The sequence below is a fragment of the Tachysurus vachellii genome, chromosome 20 (genome assembly GCF_030014155.1).
Source record: "Tachysurus vachellii isolate PV-2020 chromosome 20, HZAU_Pvac_v1, whole genome shotgun sequence".
NCBI lineage: Eukaryota > Metazoa > Chordata > Actinopteri > Siluriformes > Bagridae > Tachysurus > Tachysurus vachellii.
The window spans coordinates 13472272-13496276 of NC_083479.1; the positions used below are offsets into that span (position 1 = coordinate 13472272).

The 24005-nt window shown below is 40.2% G+C and overlaps 1 protein-coding gene and 1 long non-coding RNA gene across 5 annotated transcripts in view; one reads left to right on the forward strand and one right to left on the reverse strand.

Moving 5' to 3' along the window:
- The window catches only part of LOC132862999 (roundabout homolog 1-like), a 178996-nt gene that overhangs the window by 39793 nt on the left and 115198 nt on the right, over positions 1-24005 (forward strand). The window contains exon 1 of one of the 4 annotated variants that reach the window (XM_060895474.1): positions 7277-8014. The exons of the other annotated variants lie outside the window; for them this stretch is intronic. Within the exon in view, the coding sequence (XP_060751457.1) occupies positions 7879-8014 (136 nt within the window). The 5' untranslated portion in view covers positions 7277-7878. Of the gene's footprint in view, positions 1-7276; positions 8015-24005 lie in introns of those variants that run through there. 4 annotated transcript variants of the gene reach the window in all.
- On the reverse strand, positions 1944-7637 carry LOC132863000 (uncharacterized). The gene is made up of 3 exons (XR_009650085.1): positions 7413-7637; positions 7179-7281; positions 1944-2470 (listed from the first exon to the last, which is right to left on the reverse strand). It is a non-coding gene; the product is annotated as an uncharacterized LOC132863000 (long non-coding RNA).

Sequence of the window (24005 nt, forward strand, 5' to 3'; positions counted from 1 at the left end):
GTTTCATTGAGCAACATTTTTGCAGTCACTCCAAGGGAATTTGCAGCTTGAGGAACAGATGCAAGGACCAAGGGCCAGACAAGGACTAAACTGCAGCTGGTCAGAAGAACTTCTTCATAATGCTTGCCTTTTAAACATTCAGGATGTAACTGAATACCAATACAGTATTTCCAAATGAACAAATAATGTGTTCTAATGAGATGCAAATAAAGATATGATTTGGGGATTCACTTTTAAAAGTATGAATCAGGACTGGAATCCCACAGAATGAATCTAAAAAAGTCAGTTCGAGGTTTTGTGTGGTTTTCCTGTGGGCAAGTGGTCACATTTGGAGCTAACAGGACAACAAAGACCACATTCATTAACATACACTTAAAAAATGCATTTATAGCCTTCGTCCTTAGTAACTGCCTGGTCAGTGGTAAATGGTGGTTTAAATATACTGTATATATTTTGGAAAACAGACCCCCAAAAATGTTTAAATATCTTTGTGAGAGGTATTAATAAAGAAACAGATACAAATGCATTGTATAATACAGCGATTATACATTTTGGCAAAATGTGATACATTTATTACAATACAGCATTATTCTTAAAGATATACTCACAACACATGTTATGTATCATGATAAAAGCAGGGCTCTCAAGTTTTGAAGACAGGCAAGCGTGACATCTAGACAATAACCAACCGAGCTGAGAGTTTAAACACTAAAACCTAGGTCAGCAAACCTAACAACTGAGTTTAATATCGCATGTTAGCCTAATATTAACTAGCTTCCTGGCAAATTGAAATAATACATAGCAAAAATAACATATATTATACTAATAAGCTAGTTATGCTAATGTTAGGAAACATGAATGATGATTATAACACAAAGACAATTGGCCTAATTTTATTTTGATTGCTTTTAATTACATATACACTCTAGATCAACTAGATCTAAACTTATTAGCCAATATATACTACTGGAGAAGTAATATTAGCTAACCTTTCTAATCTAGCTAGAGCTCAGTGCTATGTTTAGGTCATTTTTACACCCAGTTTTCATTCACATGTAATACATTGTACTCCTGCAGCTTTAAGAAGATTTTTTATCAATTATTATGTCCTATTATAATCTGGATTTTTGTCTCTTGTCTTATGCCACTCTTGGCTTTAAACTTTTGTTTTGTTGACCTGAAAGGTATTTAATACTTGTATGAGTGTCTGTTTATATGTTTGTATGAATAGACATAAGGTCAAACTCAGCTGAGTGAAGCTGAGCTGAATGTGTATCACACCTGTGTGTGTGTGTGTGTGTGTGTGTGTGTGTGTGTGTGTGTGTGTGTGTGTGTGTGTGTGTGTGTGAGGTCAGACAGCTTGGGAGGCCAGCGATCATATTTATCACATTAGCCACGCGGGTCTGACTGTGTTTTGGCAGCTGAGTGCGGAGCTCTGTGTGTGTTTATATAGTCCATCCTAAATCCTGAACTCCAGCTGAAGAATTCTTGCCATTGTGAATTGCACAGATTGATTAGCATGCCTATTTTAGGTCCTACAAGGGCTTCAGTTTGGACTGGAAAACTTTCTAAAGTGCTTCTTCCAAATGTTATTAAATGCATAAACAGTATCAGTGCTTCGGTACGTTATAGAAGAACTTCACACCTTGTGTAGCATAGTCTATACACTGTATGTGTAGCAGCCTATATAGGAAAAAAGCTGTCTAAAAGATAAGACTGACTTATTAAAAGCCTTTCAAAAAACACACAGAAAACTATCAGATATTTTTAAGAGAATGGTTCAATGGTTGATCTGTGAGAAATTGAATTCGGATTAAATCTTGCTTTTTTTTCAGATAATGCTGATCTGATTCTCTGATTAGACGCTCCATTTGTTCATTTAATTTGTATTTTATTACTGCAGATCACTGCAACACATGGACCGCTATACCTCATGTGTGTTTTTCCCCAATATATTAAGTTTTTCCTGTGTGCTCATTTAACAAGTAGGAGAAAGTTGCCTAGACTTGTGGCTGGAAAAACCCTATGAACCTGTTACAGTTTCAACCTTAGACATTTATTGGATAGTAGCCAATCTTCTTTTTTATTATAACATGGGTTGCCATGAAACCCTCACGGTACATCTACAACTTGATGTATACACCGAACAGACAGACAGACAGACAGACAGATAGATAGATAGAATTTAAATATGGACACTGACCATTTCATCTAACAAGAATTCAGTAACAGTTTAAAAGCGGCTAGGGGTTTCTTTTTTGTTATTGGCTTCTACTAAGGAACTGACATCCTTTCTTCTTCTTCCTTAACTCAAGCCCTGGCTAAAAGCTTCCTCTGTTTGTCAGGAAGAAGTGAGTTTGTCTAAAGAAACACACTAATTCAGAGTCTGGGGAATCCTGCGTGCCTCCTCAGTTGTCTGTCGTTATGCTTCATGCCAGACAGTCTTTTCAGAGCAATGGATGGAAGTACTCTCACAAGAGACCATTAAGAGAGAGAGAGAGAGAGAGAGAGAGAGAGAGAGAGAGAGAGAGAGAGAGAGAGAGAGAGAGAGAGAGAGAGAGAAGCAAAGACAAAGAGAGAGCATTAGATCAAATGCATTGCCACTTAATTATATTTTGCACACTTAATCATATGCAGCTTGTGTTGATTTAAATCTTCAGTGCTGCTTTGTATATTTAATTTATTATGTATAATAATGTATTTTAAGCAAAGCCCAAAATATTAGGATTTACAGAGCAAATATGAAGCAGTTGCAGTAATGCTATTATATGACAGTTCACTTTGCACCAAGGAAAATTAGATTAGTCTTCTCATATACTTAGAAAAGAATGGACCCTGGAGTCAACCCTAAAATACTAAATCAAATGTCTTTATATCAAAATATTTGTGATGTGATTATATGCTTCTGCTGCTAATGGGTTGATTGTTGCTGAATTTTCATTATTCTGCTGATAAGTTAGCAGGTGTGTGTTGTGCAAACACGGGCAACACTGCTAGTAGTTACAAATGTGTTTTATAGAAAAAATAAATAAAAAAGCAATGATCCTAGACAAGCTGCACTCCATAGAACCCAGATCCAGACTGCATTTGTGATGTTAGATGCTTTTTTAGGAGTGTGCAGATGCAGAGTTTATAGAATGTACAGATGTGTAGTGTACAGAATGTATAGATGAGGATTATAAAGAATGTAGAGATGAGGAGTGTACAGAATGGAGAGATGAGGAATGTACAGAATGGAGAGATAAGGAGTGTACAGAATGGAGAGATGAGGAGTGTACAGAATGTACAGATGTGGAGTGTACAGAATGGAGAGATGAGGAGTGTACAGAATGGAGAGATGAGGAATGTACAGAATGGAGAGATAAGGAGTGTACAGAATGGAGAGATAAGGAGTGTACAGAATGGAGAGATGAGGAGTGTACAGAATGGAGAGATAAGGAGTGTACAGAATGGAGAGATAAGGAGTGTACAGAATGGAGAGATGAGGAGTGCACAGAATGGAGAGATGAGGAGTGTACAGAATGGAGAGATAAGGAGTGTACAGAATGGAGAGATAAGGAGTGTACAGAATGGAGAGATGAGGAGTGTACAGAATGGAGAGATGAGGAGTGTACAGAATGGAGAGATGAGGAGAGTACAGAATGTACAGATGTGGTGTGTAAAGAATGTAGAGATGAGGAGTGTACAGAATGGAGAGATGAGGAGTGTACAGAATGGAGAGATGTGGAGTGTACAGAATGGAGAGATGTGGAGTGTACAGAATGGAGAGATGAGGAGTGTACAGAATGGAGAGATGAGGAGAGTACAGAATGTACAGATGTGGTGTGTAAAGAATGTAGAGATGAGGAGTGTACAGAATGGAGAGATGAGGAGAGTACAGAATGTACAGATGTGGTGTGTAAAGAATGGAGAGATGAGGAGTGTACAGAATGTAGAGATGAGGAGTGTACAGAATGGAGAGATGTGGAGTGTACAGAATGGAGAGATGTGGAGTGTACAGAATGGAGAGATGAGGAGTGTACAGAATGGAGAGATGAGGAGTGTACAGAATGTACAGATGTGGAGTGTACAGAATGGAGAGATGAGGAGTGTACAGAATGGAGAGATGAGGAGTGTACAGAATGGAGAGATGAGGAGTGTACAGAATGGAGAGATGAGGAGTGTACAGAATGGAGAGATGAGGAGTGTACAGAATGTAGAGATGAGGAGTGTACAGAATGGAGAGATGAGGAGTGTACAGAATGGAGAGATGAGGAGTGTACAGAATGTAGAGATGTGGAGTGTACAGAATGGAGAGATGAGGAGTGTACAGAATGGAGAGATGAGGAGTGTACAGAATGGAGAGATGTGGAGTGTACAGAATGGAGAGATGAGGAGTGTACAGAATGGAGAGATGAGGAGTGTACAGAATGGAGAGATGAGGAGTGTACAGAATGGAGAGATGAGGAGTGTACAGAATGGAGAGATGAGGAGTGTACAGAATGGAGAGATGAGGAGTGTACAGAATGGAGAGATGTGGAGTGTACAGAATGGAGAGATGAGGAGTGTACAGAATGTACAGATGTGGAGTGTACAGAATGGAGAGATGTGGAGTGTACAGAATGGAGAGATGAGGAGTGTACAGAATGGAGAGATGTGGAGTGTACAGAATGGAGAGATGTGGAGTGTACAGAATGGAGAGATGAGGAGTGTACAGAATGGAGAGATGTGGAGTGTACTGATTGGAGAGATGAGGAGTGTACAGAATGGAGAGATGAGGAGTGTACAGAATGTACAGATGTGGAGTGTACAGATGTGAAGTGTACAGAGTGTAAAGATGAGGCATGTAACAGATAAGGAGTGTACAGCGTGTGCACATAAGGCATGTACAGATAAAGAGGTGAGAGAGCTGGACAGACTAATGGAATAAAGCACTGCTACATCACTCTTTATAGGTAGAGATGTAGCAAAGGTTAAATGCCAGTGATTCCACTATTAGCAGATAGTGTAATGACATTATATGTAATTTTGGAAACTATTACCCAAAGTATAAATAGACAAGCGAAATGCTGACGAAAGAGGTTTAAACACAAATTAAAGTCATTACACTATAAATCATGGACATCGCTAAGGATCTTTAAATAGAAAGGTTAAAATTTAAGTCCATTTAAGTCTAAGGCGGATTTTTCTTTTAGGCTGAGTCAGACCTTAACACAACACTGCACTGAGATGCATTGTTAATGCCATCATTATAGTCCTGCTCTCAATTCGAGTTGCAATTTTGAAACAATTTTTCAAAAGCTGCTTGTGAGAGATGGTTAAACAAGCTAGGTACTTAAATGAAAGAGCGAATGGACAGGAGTGTTCACTGTGCAATAAAGTGGTTTTTGAGTGGTCATGTTTTTGCTGTTTTTGTATAGGTCACTGTGAGCTGTGCTACTTATAGCACTGGTAGCATTCCAGCTGCATGCATTCAGCTGAGAGGCCAGTTGTACACAACAGCCAATTAAAGGATTTGAAGCAGGAGTGCATAGTGCAGTTAATGCACTTATGTTCTTTTCCTCTCAGCAGGAGAGCATTAGTCAGTACCAGAATGGGTTGAAGCCTGTGGAGTTGGCATCGGTTGGCAGTGGGCAGAATTACATGCTGCTTCTTTTTCAAGAGCTCTGAAAACAGCATCATTGCGTTTCTTTAGGGAATGAGCCATGCTCCTTGGCTTTCATTGTGCGGGATATTACATGGCATGCTAAAAGAGGGTAAAAATCCTTTTTTACCTCTGCACCATATACCAACAGCGACCTATAAACATAAGCTTTAAAAAAGATTTTTCCCTGCACCGAAATCTTTTTGTAGAGAGATATAAAAGGATGGATTAAATGGTTATAAGTAATCGTGGGCTTGAACTGGGCATGGCTTCATTTTATTTTTACTGCCTACACTAGTGATTTGCAGTTAAAGAGGTTATTGTGTGCAAAAAAATCCACAATTAAAAAAAAATCTTACACATATACATTTTTGCTTGTGAGGGTGGATTAAGTATACCTTAGAGCAGACATTTAAACAAGTTTATTAATGTGAATAAAGTGCTTAACGCCACAAAAGGTCAGACCTTTCCAAATGTTTTATACAGTATGGCAGTGTTTTCCATGCCAGTGTTAATGACACTTCATCAGCTATTTCACAAGCTCTTTAGGAGGTTCAAGGGGATGTGTTAGACCAAGAAGTACACTTAAAAGTGCAGTGTAAGAGGACTGCAAAAGATGGATTGGAAAACTATGGGCTCTCAACCAGTCAGTAAAAAAATAATAGTCAGTAATGTTTTATGGTGTCCAGCAGAGGGCGCGCGTGCTCGAGACTGTAATGCACGCGCGTCCTCAAACCTGCTTCACTACATGAGACTTAATGCAAACCCGGGCTATGTACCAAAATGCATACCATTATAATTATAATGGCTTTAGGAACAAAAGGGGACTTTTTGTGTAACATGTACATACTATTCATAAATGCATTCAAGTAAATTAGTTTAGTGGCCACTTTAGTTTTCTTTGTCTGTGAATAATGTCCATACTGTTTGAAACTGAATTCATAAATCATTGTCTTCTATTGTGATTTTGACCCAGATAGTCTAGGAAGAGACTAGAAGACTAATATGGTAGACGTTGTGTAAATATAACTATAATAATCCAAATGGTCAAGAAAATATCATGCAGAATCTTTGAATGGTTTTCAGCACTTTGTTGTTAATACTATATTGGATAAAATTCATTATTATAGACCAATTTATTTAGCTTGCTATCAATTATATGTACATATTTGATTGAATGTGGAGTTAAATAGCAATAAACTCGTCAAAATCTTTCTTTCTTTCTTTCTTTCTTTCTTTCTTTCTTTCTTCCTTTTTGTTTATATGTATGTATGTATGTATGTATGTATGTATGTATGTATGTATGTATGTATGTATGTATGTATGTATGCACGTGTGTATGTATGTGTGTATATGTGTATGTATGTATGTATGTATGTATGTATGTATGCACGTGTGTATGTATGTGTGTATATGTGTATGTATGTATGTATGTATGTTTGTATGTTTGTATGCACGTGTGTGTGTGTATGTATGTGTGTGTATGTATGTATGTATGTATGTATGTACTGTATGCATGTATGTATACCTTCCTTTCCACCTATGTGCCACTTACCTGATGCACTGGGAACTCGCTTCGCTTTAAACTGCCTGTAAGAGCCAACATGGTCGGTCACGCGCAGCCTTCTCCGTGAGCGCGCACAGCAGGGAATCACCAACTGGTCCGAAAGGACACAAGTCAGAAGCGCAAGATCGCGCGTGAGCTTTTAAACGGAGTGATACATGAAAAAAAAAACGATGTGAAGAGTTTCATTCATTTAAAAACCACTCAGAGATTATTGCAGCTTACGTGTTTTGTATTCCTTGAGTAACTTGCAAAGAGACACATTCCGCATGGATCCGTGATATCATTTGGTCTCACCAGACGCGCAGGAGATCCCCGCACAGATCTTGGAGTTTTCCGGAGCGCGTTTCCCAACCAGCGCCTCCTCCAACACGGAGAAACTCCAACTAAGGCTAAGCGACTCCACAGAGCCGGAGAAACGCAGGGCATGTTGCGGACCAGCAGCACTTTTCTGCATATAAGCACAAAGTTTCTTTCAGGACGCAGTGGAAAGACGCGCGCCTTGGAAAGCCGGTGAATTTTTCTTTTCCTTTCCATTCTATAAACTTCCATCGGACATCATGAGAGCGGATTGTTCAACTCCAACAGGAGCAGCCGTAATACATTAAAATATCTGCTAGAAGAAGAAAGAAGAGGAAGAAGGACAAGAAGAAGATAGAAAGACTGAACCGTTTTTTTTTTAGTTGGGACGATGAGATTATGCCACATGTGCAGAAGGAGTGTATACATTTTAAGGAATTCTGAAATAAAGTCCCAAAGGAAACCTGGAACGATGGCATACTGTATAGGAATTTACATTTTACTGGGATTACTACAGCTCTGCTCAGGTAAACTCAACTTTTCAATGTTCTAAACACGTCTAAATCTAGTGCAGATGGATTTAATTAAATAAGATGTGAACCGAGCTTGCGTTTATATCCTGGTGGATTTACAGAAACATGGATGTTCATTCAACAGATTGGGCTGATATGAATAATGTGATGCACATTCTGACCCTTAGGAGCCTGATAAACCAAAAGAAAGCACAACGGCTCATTTAAGCTTGCTCATGAAACCATGTTTTTAATAAACTTGATGTACTTTAATCTGCTTTTACCTCGAAATTAATTTCAGAACGCTGAAAAAACCTCCATGCAGGAACCTCATTATTTTTTATCATGAGCTGATACAATAATAGCTCCCTTATTCAATTTCCAAGTCAAATGATATGTAAGATATGCGGCATTGCTTCTCAACTGAACTTTTTTTTTACAGATAACACTTAAATAAATGCAGCTTTAACACACATGTGCGCTATGATATTTTAAGTAGTTTAAGTTAAACTGTAGATATACGCATGAAAAGGCTATATGGTCTGGTATATGGTGCACTTCTTGTCGTTAGTATCACTTCACTCCATGAAGTCACACCTTAGTGTCTTTATGAGTCACACCTTTGTGTCATTGTGAACTGGGGGGTGTTACAGCGAGCAGAAATTAAACAATGGGGACTGTGTTTTTTATTTCTAACTTCTTGCGACTCAAGTGCAAATAATTCTGCACTGCGTGTATAAACTTTGCTTTTAATTGCTTCCGGGTTCCTGCTTATTCAGTCTCACTAAGAGCACAGACAAAGGGCTTTGAAAAAAAGTGCTGTCATTGCTGCCTGATTTGAATAGGTATCTCAGAGAAGGATTTGTTTTGCTCCAGGTTATCAACAGAATGGGATGCTGCAATACTAGCAATGAATTGCTGTGTACAGTGGGGCAACACTAGAATGTAATTACATGCAGACACACACACACAGATGCCTCAGGGGAAGCTGTGTCCCACTCTGGTCTCATTCCCTGTGTGAAACGGCTTAATGAGGGGCTGTGGTGTGTGGAAGCAATGTCTCATATCAGCAGGTTGGACTTCGCTGCATTAACATGTTGAGGGAAAGCTCAGCATGCATTAAGGGCACCTGCAGAGACTGACTTAACTGTGAAGCTGATGAACTTTGTATGTACTGTACGTATGTGTGCACACATGCTCCGGCTTCTTATCTGTCCTCCAGATTACAGAGACGAGCTTTGGCGGAGGCCCTGTAATGATTTGATGCCCTGCATACCTTCCCCTTCTAAAAAGCCAGCTGTTTACCAAACGGATTGTTTTCAGGTGGACGACTTTAAAGCTGTTTTTTTGTGCTCCTTGGTTGTTTTACTCCTTTATTGTAGGGGAATTCAAAGCATGCCACGCTGTAACTCCTTCATCTCTTGGACAGCAGCACAATAGCAGGACACAGATGTGCCTCAGGTATCTCCGTGCAGGCCGATGCAGGTGTGGCCCTTTCTGGAAAGGCTCCAGCAAAGTAAAACACATTTGTGTGAACAAGCATCAAAAAACCTCAATGAACAAATCAAAAGCTTGAAGTCATCTATAATTCCGACTTGCTGAGTTTGGAGAAAAGTGGTTTGTTCTTCCACAAACTGCTATTATTCATCCCATCTGTAGAAATCAATAACGAATCCAAAGCTCTCCTTGAGGTACTAATTAACATTCTATTTTGACCAGCACTGCTCCCTCTGCCAGAGATGTGCACTTCAATTTCTGAAGGAATACACTGAGAAAATAACTTCTCTCATGCTGGAGATGCAAGAAAAAACCCACACTGCTTGTCATTAGAGGTTGACACTGGTTTTTGGGGAAGGAAAAAAAAGCCATGCATTCAGATGGATACTTGGAGTTTTGGAGACAGAGATCTTCAGCCGGTACATTAGCGCCGATGATGTGGCCCTTCGGGAGTGCTGAATAAGCTCTGGTGGCTTGGAGCACATGTTCTGGCCGACCAAGGGACTCCGCAGACCTGGCATAGGTGCACATTGCTAATACATAGTTACCTCAAGACTTTCTGAAATATAATCTTAATTCCGTGCTACTGGTCTGATCAGTGAGTGTATAGGAGACAGATTTTTTTAGAACAGATTTTTTTTTACCCACCCAGAGGTAGGAATGGGTGCTGTGCCATGTTATTTTTGGTGCCAGGAGAAAGCCAACATGTCTATTAGATTTAGAGCTTGACTTTCTGTTCTGATGTGTGAGCATTGCAGTTCTGTGGACAGACTGGATGTCTCACTCATGGTTTCTTTTTGGAAGCAGTGGAAATGTAAAGCTGAGAGTGCTTCTTCTTTTCAAAGCGAGAGAGAATGAAAACATTTATAGTTACCTCATATACCCCCTTCTATAACCTCTGGGGCTGAAACTGGTTTTCAGTCATTGTGTCTTCCTTAAAGCTTTTGCTCGTCTGTGTAAAGGGAAATGCGTGTATTTCAGAGGTGTCTGTCTCCATTTTTGAAGAGTTTAGCATTCTATCATATTTAACGCACCTTGTTCACTTCATCAGATAATTACTGAGGAATTTATGGGATAAATTTGCATAGACCTAGATAAGAATTAAAGATAAATATAGCACTGAGACATTTTGTCGCCATTTCTCTCAAGTTCTTCATTTTTGTCCAGTTTTGACTTGGCACACTGTAATGCTTTTTAGTTCGTTTATCAGATTTTCTTAGTGTTTCTGCCAGCATGATGATTGGTGTCCTGGTGTTTGAACTACATTCACTGTGTTTTCTCTGTGGGTTGAACCTTTCATGAACGCTTGGAAAGGCAACATTCTTTCTGTTGGGGAAAAAACACCCAATAACCATTTGTCATTTTAACACAAGCTGTCACACACATCTTTCTTTTTTGGCTCAGAGGACGACTTGTTTATTTTAGGCTTTGCGAATCTACCTATATTCTAAGGGTTAACCTGCCAAAAGATGCTAGCTGACCTGTAATAGTTTCCATTGATTCAATTAAATATAGACATAGATTTGTATGTATATATGTAGATTTAGATAATGATAGTTTGTTAAGGAAAACTTCCCTGTAACAAAATTAGTATTATTTTTTGCGTTGGAACCAGGTTTAAGTTGAAGAAGAGGACGGTTTCATAATCACACTATCTGGTGTCACCCAGAAGAGCATAAGTGACACCATATAGTGTGATTATGAAATGTTCCTCTTCTGCAACTGTATACTATAACGTCAAACAGTTCTAAGTGGACTGGAAGAAGGTTCAGCATGAACACATTTTTGAATGAGTCTGTGGCTAAGCTTCACTTTATGGTTACAGTAGCAGTGTTCAGGTAGAAAACCTCAGTATCGAGGTGAGATTGTCCACTGAAGCAAGGCAGAGATTTGCACATAAATTGTTTAAGTTACTATTTTTGGGTTACTGATGAGGGACAATCCATTTCTAAACCCTAATTCTCACAGTGGAATTATATAAGTGATGTTATTACTGTGCAAATAAGGGACATGGAATTAAATAATCCCTGTATCTTACTTCCTTAACCAATGAATCAACCGTGCTTTATAAACTCGCATTGGTTTAGCAAATGTAGTTTCTTATCATCACGTACAATATTGTGTAATTAACATACAATACATTTCCTCCTGCATTAACCTTTTTAATATCTCTATTAAAAGACAAGACACACAGATGGGCTGTATCTAATCTTATCCTGTGGAAAAGATTTATTTGAGTTTTGCCACATTGTTTGCTGAAGGTGTGAACTGAACCGTTGTGACATGTGTAAAGGACTGTGCTATGTGTGCATGTGTGTGTATGCGTGTGTATTTCCATATACTGTCAAAACCGTATAGAAGGTTTCCTGATGGGTTTCCTTGTTTATATCTGCCTTTCCTGTGGTGTTTAGTCATCTCAGAGTCCTGGCCAGAGCCCTTCAGGCATAGGAAGTCATGTAGAACATTAACACGTGCTCCATCTCTCTGGGGTTGTCACACCTCCACCCATAATGCCGCACTTCTTAACATGTTTGTCCTGCAGTAAGTCTCCTCATAGCCCTGGAGATGTTTATTGCGAATGAAGGGTCAGATTGGAATCATGCCTGTGGCAGATAGTCACATTGAGTAATGGAACCACTGAATCATCAAATGTGTTGTAGGCCCAAGGCTAACAGCTGCTATGGCTAAGCTGGTCACTTTGTGTACCACTGAGCATGGTTCTTGCTCATTTAGTCATACAGTCATGAATGAACCTGGATTTCTGTTTATTTCTATGTTTTATGCTAAAGTCTCCAATCATTCTTGTGTTAACTTCCTCATAGAGATCAAACAATTATATTGGCACAGGTATTAGGCCACTTTAGCAGCTACTTTCTTTGTCACAGTCTTGGATTGATTACAAATGTCCTTATGTAAGCGGCATTTGTAGCTTTCTCACCTTTCCAAGTATCTCATCGTCCAAGATTCATCGTCAATTCTGAAAAAGATCAAGATAAAGATGCCATATAGTATAAATAAGAATGGAATACATATATCAAAGAATACCTATGGAAGGGTTTGAGAATTCCATAACATGTAATATATAGGGGTGGTCGTTAAATAGCTTCTTAATGGCTTATTAGATTTCGATTAACCTCTGGTATAATGATTGTTGCTACCATAGAAACAGCTGTGATGAAGGTTAGTGATAGAAGACCTTTGATTCTCCCCATTTGCCTCCAGTGTTTTAAAAATCCATGGATGTGTAGTGGCTGTAACAACTTGGACATTTTCATCCTTTTATTATTATTATTTCTTTTTTAATTTACATTAAATTAAAATGCAGATAGTTTGTATATCACTTATGGTTCTAATGATTGTACCAATGATTTATACTTTCAAATATATCAGTATAGCTGTCAGTTAACTGTCTTTAAGCATTACTCTTGTCTTGTCTGCCCATAAATAACTGCCCCAGGGGCAGACAAACATGCCTTTAACAACTTTTGAGGAACCAGACTGGATTATTCTGCTAGGAACTGTTTGTTTGGTTATTTCTTAAGTGTTAGTGCTTGGGTTCAGCCATGCCTCACAGCTGGGGGAGAGAGATTGAGAGAGAGAGAGAGAGAAAGAGAGAGAGAGAAAGAGAAAGAGAGAGAGATAGTTTGTGCATTCAGCGAGCAGGTCAGTCACTTTAGGGTGACTGGTTCTCTAAATAAACATTTATTTCTGGAGGAGTTTGTCTGTGGTTTAAAAGTTGAAAGGTCCCATGTGCTTTGTAGTGTGTGTTTATTCTGAGTTTGCTGCCTCTCTAAGTCTTAGTCCAGTTTGTCCAGTTTTTGGATGAGTGTTTGCATGTTTCTTCTTTATGTATACGTGTATGTTTGCATGCACAGTTGAAAACAGCAGATGCTTTTGACTAGAGGAACGCCAAATGTTTTGAATCTGCTTAACAGTGAATGGAAATTAGTGTTGTCAGTCAGCTTGTGCTAAGTTGCAGTATTCATTGTTAACCATGCTGGCTCATCTGGTTGCATTATGCCTATAAAATGCATATGTGTGAATGTTATGAATGATTGGCTGTCACTTAATGGCAACATCTTGGCAGGAACACAATAAGCATTTTTGTATAGTGGCCAACTCCAGCATTTGGCTGTGCTGTGAAAACGAATAGGGAGCTGGTAAAACCATTTTATAGCAGATCGTTGCAGTACACCATTTTTCAAAAACAAAAAAAAACAAGAAAAAAAACCCTAAAGGCAGATATCGCTAGAGGACATTTAAGAAGATGAAGTCTGACAAGAGATCACCTGAGATTGCCTCCCAGATGAAGTTTCAAGCTAGTGTGAAACTTGGCCTGTGTGAAGTATCTCTTGGGATTGTGCCAGTGGTCAGAAGCTGCATGGTTCTCACATGAGCCTTATGATCCTATAATCCCTTTTCTCTCTGCCTGGCTTCTACCTGCCAGACACATGGATCCTCAGTGAGAGAAATTCACAGCAACTGGTTTATCTTTTAATGCCCTTGTTTAAAATCCAGCCAGGATTTGCTTGCGTAAGAGTGAACGCAGGCCATGACCGCAGATGACACAAATGGCCCTTCCTAGGACTGATCTCATTCTGTTAATACATTTTGCAGTTGCTCACTAAAGTTCCACAGAATGAACTATGTTAAGATCAAACTTTGTTAGAGTTAGTGCATGAATATCTAGATATACATCAATGCTAATACAGGTACTGGGTATGCAAACTATACCATATTTATTTACAAATTCTCTGATACCGATATTTGACGCTACCTGATTGTTTGCGCTAGGTATACACTGTTGCACAATGAACCAGACAAAATATCTTAAATATTGCGTCTCACCTCTAGGTTCACCCCTCTGGGGGTTCATTTTCATGTGTGTGTGGAGTTTGCATGTTCTACCTGTACCTCAGGGGTTTTCTCCGGGTACTCCGGTTTCCTCCCCAGAGACTAGCATCTTGAAACTGTCTGTAGTGTGTGAAAGGGTGTGTGAATGTGTATGATTGTGACTGGCATCCTGTCTAGGGTGTACCCTTCCATGTTCCTGGAGTCTCCTGGATTAGTCTCAGTAGGATAAGTGTAGAAAATGGATGGATGGAACATCTTAAACATAAAACTCTGCATGAGAAGTTAAGTGCTAGCAGCAGACATCAACAATCAACAGTGAAATAAAATGCTAACCAGGCAAAAACAAAACAAAACTGGAGAGTGAAAATGTCAGCTTTTACCCAGTGTGTTGTTTTTGATGTTCAGCCATTATTGGTCATTGACAATTTGCAGGCAGTGAAGACAATGAAAGGAGTGCAAGAAGCTTTTCTAAAGTCAAACAAAACCCACTCTTCTCCATCACAGCCCTAATAAATCCAAGGTAACAAATGTAGATAGCTAGATTTAAAATAAACAAACTAACAGTATTATTCATGAGCTAGTATTCTTAGTATAAAGTAAACGTTTGCACCTTTCATGGCTAATTAAATAGTAGAATCTAAAACAAGACTATATAAAACGTTCCATTACAGCACAGACGTCATAGCGTAATACGTCTGTATTGCTATTGGCACTTTTGTTCTGAAGAAATGGTTATTGAGGATCTCTATCAATGCCTACCAATAGTTAGGTAGTTTCTAGGTCGTCATGATTTATTATATCATTAATAAGAACTTACAGTCACATGCACACACATGCCAACATGCCACTAGTCCCTTAGCTCACCCTGAGCAGGTGGGAGTAGCTAAAAACAAATTTTGACAGATTGCTCCGTAACTGCTCATAATTAATTTTACAGCCCACTTGGCCCCTCCCTTCAGTCCTGGGAGGCTCCTGACAGCCGGTGTGACACGGCACAGCAGGCTCCACAGGGCCAATTAATGCCCAGGCTTCTCTCAGCACCACCCCCACAACGCTAATCCAGTTTCAGCGGGGATGGATAGCTGCAGCATGCACGCCACACCACTAAGAGTTTTTTTTTCTGGTATATCTGTTTATGTGGCTCATGAAGCTGAGCTGTGTCAGCTCAAAGGTCACACCTAAAATGTCAGAATCTGGAGGGATCAAAGGTCACAGATATCCATTTAGCTCCATGTAAACCTTTGTGCTAGTGTCAAGGTGCCTATTGATTGATGAGGTGAAACGTCGATCGATCACTTGCAGGTAGGCAAACAGACTAGCGTGCGCTCGTTCGGTCAAACGTTTAACAGAATTCATACTATTGCTAAAGTCAATGTGTGTTCAACAAGAGCTTACATCCTCTCATTTACGCTTGGGTATACATGCAGACTCACGCACATATACATGCATATATTATTTGAAGGAGAGATTAAGTCGGATAAGGACGTGCGAAATCTAAAAACGTGTTAAAGACAGGATCCACATCCCAAGTTCATCCCAAGCCTCTCTTTCAACACCACCCCCACCCCCCATCTTCACTCAGTCATTAGTGACTGATCAGATAAACAATTGAAGGCTTCAAGGGAAGGCTGAACCCTAATGAACAGCTTTCCCATGAGCGACCGTCTCTAAAAAGAGGCTGAAACGAAGTTAATTTGCCTTAATATGCTGAACTATTATTAGGTGATAGCTGTAAGGCTCTGCTCTGGGATCCAGTGATAAGTGTGTGTAATGAGGAAATCTAAAGGCTCCACTGGATCAGATAATTGTGTGGAATGGAGGCTCCTCACCCTGTCCCTCCACTTTGACTTTGTACCCCTAAAGAATGTGATGCACCTTTGAGAGCAAACACGTGAGAAGATAATGGAGGAAGGTATTATTTTTACATAAAAGTCAAATGAATGTACTCTGATATTTGACCATAACCAAGATGCAGCTGAGTATGAGAAGGAAACATGGCATGTTAAGAGGTTATTCAGTTTATGGACGTAATTCGTTTATAATGATAGTTTCTCATTTATAGTAAGCCAAACAGCTGATATGAGCATACTGAGCTTCTGTGTATTAATAGAAATCCAACTTCCTGTTTCATATTCATGCAAATTCGGACTAGAGACTCAAAGTAGTAGTTTCAAAGGAGCGCGCAGAAGACTCTGAGTAATCATCCTAATTAAATGCACGTTTAGAGACTTCGATGGGGAAAAAAGGTTTTCTTTTTCTTTTCTTGCAGGCAGTTGCTGTAACTGCCTAATTGGGATTATTAGGAGGATTATAAATAATTTCCTGCCTAATTTTCAGCCTTTCTTTGCACCAGGAACTAATTTGTTTGTGTCGTTTGGCTATGGTACTTGAAGAAGAGGAGCCGATCGGGCACGAATGTTTCAGTGTCAGGACTGGATGGTCTAATGAAATTCTAAATAAAAATGTGCTGTCTCATTACCGAACTCGTGCACAATCCTACGGTCAGCTCGGAAAATCCTACGAAGGGACAGAGTTCCAGCTGTGCAGAGCGCACACCTGTTCTGCCTCAATCACTCTCTCTGTAAGATCAGGTTTACAGTGTCAGATGCCTGACTGAATGAGTGCTGTTGAGTCGATGGAGCTCCATCAGCGCCTGTCTTTAAACCTTGGCCCTGGGCTAACCTTGTTACTGTGCCAGTCATCCCCCAGCGCTCCTCCGCTTAATTAACCAGCAGTTGACCTTGTAATGGAGCTCGTCTTATCAGCGTAAGCACTCAATGCTTACCCGAACGCACTATCTCCACTTGTCTAATGAGAGCGAGAGAGAGAGAGAGAGAGAGAGAGAGAGAGAGAGAGAGAGAAAGAAAGATGTGTATTATCAAGAGAGAGCTAAAGCTTTTTGGCTTTGGTGCCAAAGTTATGATGAGCAGATGTGTTTGCCGGCTTAGTTCAGTGTGTCTGAAAGAATCTGAAATTGTCCAGATTGCCCCCCCTTCCGACACCCCCATAGTGCTGTACACATTAGAGTGTTATCTGAGACACTCTTTCCCTATTCATTGTATGGTTGATGGATGATCTGCTGAGGATTAGATGTGCACATGATCATCAGCACCGTCATCCTCACCAAAAGAAACGTGTCCCCAGAGTCTGAGACACGGCCAAGTTTCAGTCCAACTCTGTCTCCTTTCAAAGAAGCGAAGCAAGATCTGTGTAATGAGCCAAGCATGTGGCTCAGCGCCAGACCTTTTCTACCGTGCATGGCCTCAGACCTGCTACATTAGGCTGAATCTGATGCCTTTGTGACTTTCTGAAACTGAAACCTTACCTCATCAATGGAAAGTGCTTAGTGAAGAGAGGGAGCACTGCTTTAGCTAGAGGCTTGCGACGGAGCGTTCAGACCACTGCCACCACCTCTGTCATTTCTCCTCTTAAGAGGAAGCGTGTAGAGAAATAATGGTAGGAACCGGTATGAGATCTTGGCAAAGGATTAACATGTACAAACCCCATGTGGATCCAGGTGAAGATCATTTTGTCATTATTCTCCCTGACATATTCTACTGGCTTGATTCCTCATGTGCATGTGTGCTCCAAACATCGAGCGGCTGTGACGATAGCTCGAGGGAGCAATATTAGTGGACTGCCTCCTGCATTTTTATTGCTCACTCACATTAAAACCTTAGTGTTCACCTACAGAGAACCAGCCTCCACGTGGGAGTTTGCTCGCAAACCTAAGGACCTTACTTACTTTCCCATACTGTCATGGGAAAGGTTCCTGTGAAGATGATTGATATTAGCTCAGCATCTTTAGAAAGTGATCAGGTAATTATGCAAACCCAGGACAAAAGAAGAAGATATTTCACCTCAATGAACACATAGACATTGTAGCCATTCCTGAGAAAGTTTATCACCCGGTGAGCCTTAATTCCCTCTCACCCTCTTTACACTCTCTTCCCTTTAGGTATTAAGGAGCTAAAAAGGCGAAATTGTTTTGCAGATGTGCAGCTCAGGGGGGATTCTTTGTGGCTTTGAACAATAGGAAGAGGAGGAAGAGGAGGAGGAGACATTCATGAGGATGGGACAAGGGTCTTTACGACCCTCCCCTCTTGAGAAAGACCAAAGGGATTAGAATATAATCCCTACCAGCTAAACTGACTTGCAGAGAGGCATAATCTGATCCAGTGCACTATCATGCTAAAAATCTCTTTCAAGTATTGAGCATTTAATGTGGTGCTAAAAGGGAGCAGAGCAGGAATAGCTTTTAATTAGATTTCACAATATGATTTCTCATCTGTCATGTCCTGGTTAACGTCAAACATTTCAAAGAGAGATCACGTAATTTTACTCATGTGTGCAATGGAAAAAAAGCTTGACATATGACTTAGATATAGTCAAAAGGTTTAGTTTTAGGACTATTTAGTGTCAGTATTGATGGACATATTTTTATTACAGATATATCTGTATTTAATGAAATGATAGGAAGGGAAACCAAAGGTCAAGTCTGTGTGTATGTTTTTGATATACTGACATTCATGTATAACCTCTAACGAGAAGCTAGTCTCTATAATGTAATGAATTCCAGTTTTAAACAATTCAGGGTAGAGCTAAGAGCATGTCAGGACAACCAAAAAAGGTAGCAAATGTATTTTTTTTAACGAGGTTAATGAACGCTCCTCTGTGGACGTCTCCAGAAATGGAAGCCTTTGGCAACATTTGGGTGGCTCTTAATTTCCCCCTCCAAATATTTATATTGTCTTGTAAAATCTGTTTTCGGCCTCCGTTCCACCTCTCCAGTGTTCCATTTATTCCTCTTAGCTGCTTCAGTGTTTTTGTTGCTCGTCTGCTCGCATGCCTGGAAATAAGCTCCTTCTCTGTCTCAGAATTGCCCAGCCTCCATAAATTTATGATCCCATTTAATTCCCATTCGGGCCAATACCATCCCAGAGTCTGGCCATTTATCCTGATTCTACACACTCTTTATGGTGATGGCCCAGGTGGCATGCTGTAAAACACAGGAGGAAAGGAAGGAACAGGAACAGGGAAAGTGGTAGTAGGGGGTTAATGTTTAAGTGGGATTTCTGCTCATGCTGTTCTGTAAATCGGGTTCATGTGCAGTGTCTGAGCCCTGGCCTGTTTCACGCAAGACTTCCAGAGAGGGAAAGAACAGGAAGATAGATTGAATGAGAGAAACACATTGTTTCCTTGTTGCTACCGACTCAGCAATTAAGGCAGCGGGTTTAAAATAAAAGTAGTTCAGCACCAAACGTACACTCATAATGCGACATCTGTAATCGCACACACAGGCCCGCCTCGAGACCTAGCCCAATTTACTAAGCTTTTTTTTCTGACCATGACATTTGAAAATGTGTCCCCTAATAAGCTGTGTGTGGTCTTGTCTTGTTCAGTGGTTCATAATTTGCTGCACCCACTCTGGGAACTGCTTGCAGCTACAATCTACAGTGTTTTATACACAGATATACAAAAGAGAAGGAGACAAAAAGAAAGTTAATGAGCTGTACATGGGAAGAAACCAAGAGGAGCCTGAGCTGATTTTTCTCAAGCACCTTTATACCTTTGTAGCATCAGAATAAAGTATTTCTCCTCACCAGTGGCGAGACACTGCAATAAGAATGGACACAGCATTAAAGACATCTCTGTTTGCATTTCTAGTTCTTATACAGTAGGAGCAATGAAAGCCCCAGAGATATTTAACTTGCCACAACTGACGACAGACTTATCTCTAAAACGTCCTGTTTCCGTAGAAGATTTTTCTCCTGGTCATTAGATAATTTATGTTAACTAGTTATCATATAGTACCTAACAGCTATAAGCTGCAAACTGTTGAGTGTGAAAACTAGCACATGCGGCTTTTATACCCCCAGAGGTAATGGACTCCCATCCTCCGAAAGCTATGGCATTGTTGGGATTCAAATTTGCAATTTTCACTTCACTTTCCAGAGTATCTCCTCTGTTTTATCTAAATTTACAGAACTACAGAAAAGAAATCTTTTATTCATATATTTCCTTTTGTACTTTTTGTTTGCTTGCTGATATATTAAAGGTGGGGTGCACGATGTTTGAAAACTGCTTCAGAAAACTGAGTCGGGCCGACAAATAAAACAAACGTGTAGCCAATGAGCAGAAAGGGGCGTGTCTTGTCAATATGCGGCGGAGAGAGTGTTCAGTGCGCATGTCTGACATTAGCCAAAAGCGATTAAAACATTGACATGGCGGAGACCTGCTGTTACCTCTGCCTCGGGTTCTAGGTGTCGAACGTCGTCTTCTGCGTGAAACGGAGCTAAAACTTTACAACACGCAGTACTACAAAAACACATTTGTATTACCATAGTATTACTGATTGAGTTCATTTATTGATAAAAATATCCCCTCGGCCAGCTGCCCCTGCAGGTTCCGCCATAATAGTAGCCTGGGTTGCGTATGTATGTCTGGGGCGGAGCTAAAACGGGGTGACGCCCATTTGGGTTAGTAGCGTGTTTGTTTTGGTGATTTTAAATGTCAACATTGGCTTTCAAACATTCTGTACCCTACCTTTAAGTAGTTACGCACCATCACGTCACATATAATCATTCAAGTTATCCACATACCAAGTCATCTGCCATCATTACATCGTCATACCAGGTGCGAATGACAGACTTCAGCTGCTAAGCTAAGTGTAGTTTTTATAGGTTTCCAGCATACAAACCTAATACATTTGATCTTGGGTGTAAAATGAAGCATTTTTAATTTGCTCACATTTAAAAGGACTATTAACATTATCTGGTACAGATTTTGACACGAGCATGGACATTAGTAAAGTGAGTGAAATTTTACATGAAGAGTGATGCACAGCAGTTTCTGATGTGCATAAATATTACAGCATTCAATATTAATAAGTGATTGAAAGGACTTTGATGGGGTTTTTTTTGCTGAGGCTTCGCATATCAGAAGTCATTAGAAGACTTGGCAGAGAACAAGGTGGAGAGGAGGAGAGAGATAAAAAAGTAGGGCTACTTCACTCCTCCGCTTTCCATCCTCTTGAGTTTTAACAGCTCTCCTCCGTAATGGCCGTCATAGACCTAGTGCTGAGTGTGCTGATTTGGAGGTGGGTCTCGCACTGTTTGTGCTGACTGAGCCATTGAAATCTTTCCCATAGTTACCAATGTGCTTTTCTTTCTTCCCAAATCCTAATTCCCATTAAGCATGCTTCCTGTAAACACTCCCTAAGGAATGAGATCATGTGCTTTAAGTGCTGGGTGCCAGGGCCTCCTCAATACGCTCTTAATGTTATTCCTTCTCAGGTTTTGTAGCATTCCATCCATATGACGTATAGCCAGTAGACATAATCAATTAGTGGTGATTGCGTCATGAGGTATTGCAGATGTAGCAGAGCTTGGTTGATTTGTTTATGTTTACATCTCCTTGATGCAGCTGTCTGAGTGCCTCTGGCTTTTGGACAAAGCCAAATTGTTTACGGGAAGGTGGGGTGGGATTTTTACAACCCTTTTCCCTCAAAGAAAAGGATTGGCAAAGTCCACACACTAGCTCAGTCTATGGGTTGAAGAACACTACCTTACACTTCCTCCAATATATAGCCTCTATTTTGAATAGATAGGAGCTAACACAAGCTTATAATTGGCTTGCGTCCCTCAGATTGAAATGAATGGCATCAATTCCACCCAGACAGCAGGGTTTAATTGGGCATTTTTGGACTCCGTGCTTCAGTAGCCATTGTATCATCAAAGTTTATATTTAAAACCTGAGGGCAGATGTGTTAAAGGCACATCCTTGTTTTCTCAAATGTTCTCAGTTCCCGAGAGTCCTTGCTTACTGCTGCAGTGGTGCGCCTCCGTCAAGCGATCTTATTAAGACACACAGCAGCAACAGCAACAGCCACGCCAAGCTGGTTCGATCTCTATCAGGTCATTAAAACTGAGTGCTCTAATCCAGGATCAAGAAAAGATCGAAATTCCTTGTTGAATTCTTACAGACAAATAGTATTTTTTTTTTAACAAGCGTGTAGTATGGCCCTTTTTTTTTGACAAAATCTGTCAGAAGATCTTAAGGCTTGCTGATGTTTGACATGCAGCAGCTGTGTAAGATGTTGCTAACTAAAGGTTTAAAGGTGCTGAATGTGTAAAAGAAATCATCTCAGTGAGCATATATATGCTTGAAATGTCAGAATGAGGCTAGGGATTTAATTCTACTAGCTTTTATAATGCTCTCACTTATAGTCAGTGTAGGTGGGGTTGAGAGTGGGAGTAGGAGAGGAGGCAATAGATAGATTACAATCCTTTCTCCTCTGAGGCAGTATCAGCATTGTGGACACTGAGAACACAGGTAATCCCCTTGTCACCCCAGCCTGACATCGCTCTTAATCATCCCCGGCTGCTCTGATTGGCTGAGCCCAGCAGCAGCATACTGTTAGGGCACGCTCCTGTCGCCATGGCCAATGCCTCAAGGTGAGATGTGGGTCGGAACATTCCCATCAGAGAGGAAGACGAGCCGACACAGTTGTGTGCATTGTTTCAAGAGTGCTTTTAAAGTGTGCTGTGAACCTCTGCCAAAACCATGTAATATTATGCGCAGGTTTGTCAGTGAATGGAACTCTTTAGCATCAGATCAGCTTTCGCATCTCATTGTGTGTGCGTGTGAGCTTATTTACCTGTTGGGGTTCTTTTACACAAAGGGGCTGCAGTGTGAGTGAGCCCAAATTGCTGTGGTTTTCATTTTTTAGTGGTTGATACTTCACCTCGTGTAATGTTTACACACCCAGTCCTAATGCCAAAGCAAATTGTTGGGAGAACTGAGACCTCCTCCTCCATCTTGGGATGGTTTGTGAAGTGGATTGTAGACCACCAACCTTGCTACACAGACAACCCTGCTCTCAGCTTGTGCACTGGGGAGAAACATTCATGGCTTTCATGTGGGCACACACACACACACACACAGACAGTGGTATAACGGATAAACATGTTTATATTGAAAACCAGTAGGTGTGAGGGTAGATGTACTCATGTGGTCCTAAAAGGGGCTGATAAAATACTCCGTCAATCATATTTGAACATAGCCACTGCTTCCTGCATCCTGTTCCACCTACAACATCCTGCTCTTAACCTCTCACACTGAACACCGTGTGTATATAAAGTGCATCGTAAAAAAAATATTAGAAATGATACATATATTTTGTAATCAGTATTCTTTTTATATCATATTCTGTAATATTAGGCTTTCTAAAAATTTAAATAAGTTGTCCATAGCAATTTTCAAGACAAATAAAAAGCCTTGAATTCAAGAGTGTGTGTGTGTATGTGTGTGGGATGCCCATTCCAAGTGTATTCTCACCTCACATTCAGTAATCCTGGGAAAGGCTCCAGATCCATGATAAAACACACTTGGCCATGTGGCAGATCAAACATCTCAAAACCATTCAGGTTAAGCGTTGTTTGGGAGTTCATTCGTTCCCCTATTTGTCTCTCAAATAATAAAAAATACAAGCATCAATTTAGTAGCATAAGCAAATTCTCTAGCAGTATTTGCCTCTATTTTGCTTCATTTTTACCATTCTTCTTTAAGCAGTTCCACAGCATGATCCTACCACCACCACACTTCACTGCATGGTCTGTGTTAGGTTTGTGACACACATAATGCTTTTATTTCT